Source organism: Babylonia areolata, chromosome 6, assembly GCF_041734735.1.
Source record: "Babylonia areolata isolate BAREFJ2019XMU chromosome 6, ASM4173473v1, whole genome shotgun sequence".
In the NCBI taxonomy this organism is placed as follows: Eukaryota; Metazoa; Mollusca; class Gastropoda; order Neogastropoda; family Buccinidae; genus Babylonia; species Babylonia areolata.
The window spans coordinates 8,115,846-8,123,345 of record NC_134881.1 but is presented as its reverse complement, the minus strand read 5'-3'; the positions used below and the strand labels follow the sequence as shown (position 1 = coordinate 8,123,345).

General features: G+C 42.2%; 1 protein-coding gene across 1 annotated transcript in view; it reads left to right on the top strand.

The window, feature by feature from the left end:
- Window positions 1-2,924, top strand: part of LOC143283214 (uncharacterized) — a 198,974-nt gene extending 196,050 nt beyond the window's left edge. Inside the window, exon 9 of the mRNA XM_076589389.1 lies at window positions 2,584-2,924. Within this exon, the coding sequence (XP_076445504.1) occupies window positions 2,584-2,924 (341 nt within the window). The remainder of the gene's footprint in view (window positions 1-2,583) is intronic.
- Window positions 2,925-7,500: the final 4,576 nt, after the last annotated feature.

Sequence of the window (7,500 nt, the reverse complement as noted above, 5' to 3'; positions counted from 1 at the left end):
ATTGATAATGTAACTCAACTTCATTTTCATAGAAAGGTTTGGTTTTATTTTCTGGAATTGCTCACCAGACATACCTCGGTGGGGTTTTTTTGGTGGTTATTTTGGGTGGGTGGGGGGAGGGGGGTGTTACCCGCAAATACAGTTTCTTCATATTTATGGAGAGTTCTCTTGCATTGCTCATACTGAACATGACAGCACTTAGTGTCAGCCAGGCAGAGGAGCTTGTTCTTCCCAATGTTCCATTTCCTTGAGTGCTGCAGGGCCTCATAGATCAACATCTGTCAGACCTCTGCTGCCCCCACAGTTTTCTCTGACAGCTGCTCTTCCGTCACCGTATGCATTTCTTTCTTTCTTCCTTTCCTTTGAACTGAAAACATGAGCCACAATTCTTTCTTGTTTTCAGCTTCAAGGGTTTGGGGTGTGGATTAAAAGGGTTAAGGATAAATGCCACATAGCCTTTGACAGCCATCAGGGCATTGAATTCATATCCACTATGTTTAACTCACTCAGTACGGCCAGTCCTCTCTTCTCCTCTACACAGACACATCGGATGTCCAGTGGGTGTCTTAATGACGGAACCTTTAGCTTCCGTCGTCAGAATTGTGGTATTCTTTGTCAACATTCACCTCTTCAGTATAAGAGCCTTCCGCTTGCAATATTTTGATGATGTTAATTGGGGTGAAACGCTGTTAACGTCGTCTCTTTCACCGTTCGTATGGAGAGAGTTAAGGCTCAGTGTAGGAAAGGCAGGGTCCGATATTGTCCATCAGCTGTTTTAACTCTCTCCATACGAACGGCGAAAGAGACGATGTTAACAGCGTTTCACGCCAATTACCATCATCACAATATTGCAAGCAGAAGGCTCTTATACTGAAGAGGTGAATGTTGACAAAGAATACCACAATTCTGACGACGGAAGCTAAAGGTTGGGTCATTCAGACACCCACTGGACATCTGAAGGGTCTGTGTAGAGGAGAAGAGAGGACTAGCCGTACTGAGTGAGTTAACCTTCCCCAGTTGAAGTCAGGTACCCGTTCACACCTGGGTGGAGTGAGGAAAATGACAGTAAACTGCCATTCCCAAGAACACAACACCATGCCGAAACAGGGCCTTGATCCCTGATCACTGATGAACACTGGACCAGAAATCCAGTCCCTAACCGATTCTGCCATGGCATCTCCAAAGGCTGGACTTCCACCTGGAAACTGAGGAGGAGGAGGAATTTTTGTTTAATGTCCCGTCACACATATCGGTGATTGAAGACATTTTGTTAAAGTATTTATGAATACATCTGAGTATTATCGGTTAGAAGGGGTGGGAGATGTGGATGAATGGAGGGTTGGGGGAAACTGGGCAAATGAGGGTAAAAATGTGGGTGAAATTTGGAAGACAAACAAAACAAAACAAAAACAAAAAAACAACACTCTAAATACAGTTACAGGAAATTACTTAAAGGACTTCGTAAGAGAGAAGTCGTTAAACTGACAAGCGAAACAACTGATAATGAATGCAAAAAGTCAAAAACATCAACGTTCTCAGTCACTTGTGAAGACACACTTTCGTGTACAAAAGGCTTCATCAAGCTACAGTGAAAAATTATATGCTCAATTGTCAGGTTACTAAAGCATATACACTTGACATTAGAACAATACTTGGTCCGTAATGAATTTGATAATAGTCTGTGAGCTAAGCTCAGAATTGGTCTGCGAATCGGACCAGAGTCTGAGAGAGTCAACTGACGAGGTTTTAGACTTGAATTCAAGAAACTGAAAACTGAATTAGGTCTTAAAATCCACTGTTTGCTCACACTGTGGCTGATATCTGCCTCTCCTTGACTCCAATCTGTTGCATTGCAAGGACTCTGCCCAACCCCACAGTTTCTCCTCGAGGGCCACATAGGGCCAGAACTGACATGAGATAGATCACCATTCCCATTCATGTTCAGGTCAATAGGAATAAGGCATTCTGTATCTTATATGATCCTGTATGTTTCCAGGGTCTCTAGACAATCCTGTGTGTTTTCAGGGCATCTAGACAATCCTGTGTATTTTCAGGGCATCTGAACATTGCTGTGTGTTTTCAAGGCATCTAGACAACCCTGTATGTTTTCAGGCTATCTAGACGTTCCTGTATGTTTTCAATGCATCTAGACAATCCTGTGTGTTTTCAGGGCATCTAGACAACCCTGTGTGTTTTCAGGGCATTTAACAATCCTGTGTGTTTTCAGGGCATACAGACATTCGATTCCTCTGTGTTTTCAGTGTGACATTCCTGTATGTTTTCAGGGCAGATATTCCTGTATGTTTTCGGGGCATTTAGACAGTCGTGTGTTTTCAGGACATATCGACATTCGATTCTGTGTGTTTTCAGGGCAGACATTCCTGTATGTTTTCAGTGTATGTTTTCGGGGCATTTAGACAGTCGTGTGTTTTCAGGGCATATCGACATTCGATTCTGTGTGTTTTCAGGGCAGACATTCCTGTGTGTTTTCAAGGCATCTAGACAATCCTGTGTGTTTTCAGGGCATTTAGACATTTCTGTGTGTTTTCAAGGCATCTGAACATCGCTGTGTGTTTTGTCCAGGTCACCAGGAGAAGGCCATCCTGTACCTGGTGCTGGGGATCTGCGTGGGCCTCATCCTGCTGCTGACGGCAGTGCTGGGCCGAGTGGTCTACAAGCTGAAGCATCACACGCACGCCAAGCTGGACATGACGGAGCCCACGCACAGCCGCAATGTCAGCCACCTGGTCCATCACCATGGCAACCACCACAGCCTGCTGGAGACGCCCATGCTGGAGCACTCTGACTCCATTGACCGCATCGAGGTGGTCAGGTTCGAACCTCGGGGCACCACGAGGTCCGGCTACCACAGCACGCTGCACAGCGATTCCGGGGACCGCAGTCTCAATAATTATTACGGATGAAAGGTTTTTTAGGGAGCGGTGGGGTTATGGGTGAAAGGTTTTGTTGGGGGGGTTTTTTCGGGGTTTTTTTTTGGGGGGGGGGGGAGGATTGGGGGGGGGGGGGTTGCCAGGATGCGATGGATGTGTTCAGTCACAATGATGCTGCTATTGTCATTTGTGTTCCTTTGTCTCTGGTCCACATGTCTGTCTGTCTGTCTGTCTGTCTGTCTGCCTCATCATGTTCCCCGTGTGAGGAGACCCGAGGCAGAGGCAGAACACACACAGACGCATGAGGGACGACGACATGGGTGTACAGAAAATTCTTCCCCCACGCCCCCAAAGAAGGATTTCGCTTGCACAAGACGACTGGAGAAAGACATTCAGATTGTAACTACCTTGTGCTTTGTGTGGAGAAATGGAGGGAAAAAAAAAAAAAGAAATGGTCGACAGTTATTTACCTCCAGTATGAAATGTGCATTGATACGCTGGGTTCAAACATGAACATGATCATTAACAAAGTGTCGACAACAGTTTCACGCAGAGACTGTAAAGTGAAAGCAGACTGTTTACAACAATGTTCAAAGAGACAGGTAAAGTGAAAGTGTCGATGTTTGTCTACCACCTACCTGCCTGGTTCCGAGGCAGTCAGTTCATTCCTGGTCACGGCTGACGATATCCAAGGTCATTTTTACATCACCAGAACGGGTGGTGTTGCGGTGATCATGACAAAAACATACTTTTTGTTGTCAAGGTTTCCAACCAGCGGTGTATTTGTGTCTGAGTGTGTGCAAATTCTTCAGACATGTGTCAAGTTTACTGATGAAGGCCAAAAAAAATGCACTGGCACATGCTGTACCAGTTATTATGGCTTTGGAGAGTGGGAAGAAAAGAAGGTAGTGCTTGCCATCACTCTGTGAATTGTCACACAAGCTGGAAAATCTCAAACACAAGTGTGGACTCCTTAAACAGCCCTTATGGCAGAAATTATTGGTGTGTATTACCTTTCTCTCAAAACTGATTTTACTGTTGCCATAATTGCTGTGCTCTGAAAATGGTGTCCTTATCATGAACCGGGGTACTGTATCTGGTGTTACAAAATCATTCAAGATCTGATTTGATTACTGGACTCAACAATGCTGAAGTGTGGAAAACATCAATGAAACGTTTCCAGCTTGAAGCACGGTTTATATTTTGTAAATTGTACCTCCCTGGACAGTTGTTCTGTGAGAAAGATAAAAGAACCACACCTATTGTTTTGCTGTATATGATTATTGTACTGATGATGAAGCAACAGAACAGGAGTTGAAGAAAGGCATGAGGTGTACATTTTTTTTTTTGTAATTTTATCTCACAAAATGACAAAAGTCACAATCTATGTCTTTGTGTATGTGATGATTCCCCCTTGTCGGTCATTGCTCCACTTCCATGTAACACTCCTAAGTTATCGGTCACTCATACAGAAAGCTGATGTGATAGTTTACAGGTTCAATCAGACCAAACACATCTGGTGACATGCAAGGCTTTGCAAAGATGCTTGAAGAAATTGAATTATTCCTCAGCAAATGCTCCCACATTGGAAAACAGCATGTGCGTAGGTGCGTGCACACACACACACACACACACACACACACACACACACACACACACACACACACACACACACACACACACACACACTTAGGTTGAACATGATCACAAGCATTCTCCTTATTGTTAAAAACTGGTTTTGTGTTCTGTAGTGGTTAAACATGCACCACAAACTGCTAAGCAGTCAAGTCTCTCCAGCTGTTGAAGAACAACTATCGATCTTTTTGATTACTGTTTATTCTCAATGTCTCCTCTTTCAAAACCGCTTCAGTGGCTTATTGAAAAAATACCTTGAACAAAGAAAGGACAGCTCTGTGGTCATTTTGATAAACGCAATACTGAATTTAAATCATGTTTCAGGTTTTATCCAGCAGCTTCTGAAACATATCATTTTGGGTCAAAAACTTCTTTAACAATCTACAATGTGCAATGCCAGAGTTCAAAGGAACATGGATACCTCCAAAAGCAGAGAGAGTATGGCTGCCTGTAAGGTGAGGTAAAAATGGTCGTGCATGTAAAAGCCCTCTCATACATGGATACAAGTGGACGTGGAAGTCGCAGCCCATGAACGAAGAAGAAGAGGGAACGTGGACTGTATGAACCAAAGTGTGCAGATGAGGTACAGGGGATTCACATGATTCAAACAGCAGCTGTTACGCTGTTCACTCCACTGGTGGTTTCCGTACAAAAGGACGACAGCTGAACAGTTTTCAGGCTGTCTGCCAATGGTGCCATCATGTGGTCTTGTTAGCACTGCGTCAGAATAATTCCAGGTGCAGCATGCTGCAGAAAGCCTTCTGTTTGATTATCATTCATTCAGTCAGGATGCTGCTTGGTCTCTCTCTCTCTCTCTCTCTCTCTCTCTCTCTCTCCTCTCTCTCTCTCTCTCTCTCTCTCTCAGATTTTGAAATCTTAAACACAGGATTCAATTTTTATTTCGTTGTCTGGTACAGAAAGACTAGTTCTTTTCTGGGTGAACATAAATCCCTTATGACTATTTCCCATTATCAGTTGTTGCTTTGTTGGTGGGTTTTATGAGAATACATTCTCTTCAAAGGCCTTTTTAAAGTAATGGATTTCTTTAGCAACCAGTTTGAGGTGTTTCTTTTTTTCTTTTCTTTTTTTCTTTTTCTTCTTCTTCTTCTTTTTTTCTTCTTTTTTTCTTCTTTTTTTTTCTTTTTACGGTACACCCACTCCATTTTGCAGTTGTGAGCTATGATATTTCCAAAAGTTTACCCAAATTCCTGCTGTTTTTGTTTATAACTTTTTTTTATGTATAAATGCAAATGCATTTTCTGTGTAAGCCACTTCACTGGTACATTGATCCAGCCCACGTAGTGACACAGCAAACACCAAAACACCTCACACTGACAACAAACCCTGGGGATACTTCAAAAATAGTCTAGGTTTTCTTTCTTTCTTTCTTTCTTTCTTTCTTCTTCTTCTTCTTCTTCTTCTTCTTCTTCTTCTTCTTCTTCTTCTCTTTTTTTCTTTTTCTTTTTTTTTTCTTCTTGAAGAAGGAGAAAAAAAGAAATAGAAAAAAAAACTGATTATGATCATTCAATTGTATCCAAAAACCAGATGGATGTCTTGAATAGTGTGTGTTTAGCACTGGTACATTTTCCTAGATTTGGTTGTGTCAGTCTGGGGGAAAAAATCAGAACATGAGCTGTTTGATCTTGTCTTGGCTTTGGCCCAACACTCGGCTTCTATCACAGATTGACATAAGTTTACATTTGGGCCAACAGCAAAGTGAGAGCTGTATTATCAATGGTTTCTCCAGTCAATGGGAAATCATTTACAGCTTAGTCTTTTGTGAAGGACTATGACTCTCAAACTAGGAGGCAAAATTGCACTGGCTCTTGGTGCTGCAGCCTTGGGGGCTAGTTGGCCTTTGGGAACAATCCCAGTGCCGACTGTCCTAAAACCCTCTTGGCCGAGAGAGTGGGGATGTAACTTGGGCAAGACACTCTCCACTATAATCAAATTCTAGCCCAAATAGTCGGGACAGCAGTTGCCTCCTCTGCTGTTTTGATGGTCATAGTCGGACACGACTGACTATCATATATATAGTATTATTTACGCCATCCCCACTTTGTCAACTTTATGTCTTCAGTGTCCACTGTCCAGGTTTGGCTCAGTCCAGATATCATAAAATTTTAGTACAGAAAACTTCCCCCCCCCCCCCCCCCCCCCCCCCCCCCCATTTTGTGTGTGTTTGCGTACTGGCAGTTTCACGCCACTTTTGGATAAGATGATAAACCAAGGTCCTGTGTGCAGCATGCACTATATAGCACATGTAAAAGAACCCACGGCAACAAGAGAGATCTCCCTGGCAAAAATTCTGTATTATAGTTCAATTTGTTGATAAAAAACAAATGCAACTGCAGACAGGAAATAAGGAGAGAGAGAGGAAAAGGGGAGTTGTGGCATTACACTGTGGGAGAGTGGCCTGAATTACACACAGAGAAATATGTTGTGAGAAAAAGTAATACAATAGAATGTAATACAATACGATGAAGTACAATACAATACAATGCAATGCAATGCAATAAAATGCAATGCAATACTAATACAATACAATACAGTATCTGTATCAGTATCAGTAGCTCAAGGAGGCGTCACTACGTTCGGACAAATCCATATACACTACACCACATCTGCCAAACAGATGCCTGACCAGCAGCGTAACCCAATGCGCTTAGTCAGGCCTTGAGAGAAAGAAAAGATAGATAAATGAATATATACATAGATATATATGATAATATAATGAAAGAAAAAGAAAAGATAATAATAATTACAATAATGCAATACAATACTAATGCAATGCAATGCAATACTAATACAATGTAATACAATGCAATGCAATACTAATACAGTGTTATACAATACAATACTAATACAATGCAATGCAATACAATACAATACAATACAATCAATCCATAAAGCAAGTGTTCAAAGTGCGCAAGGCTGATAGGATTATCAAACATAGAGACAAACACACTGAGCA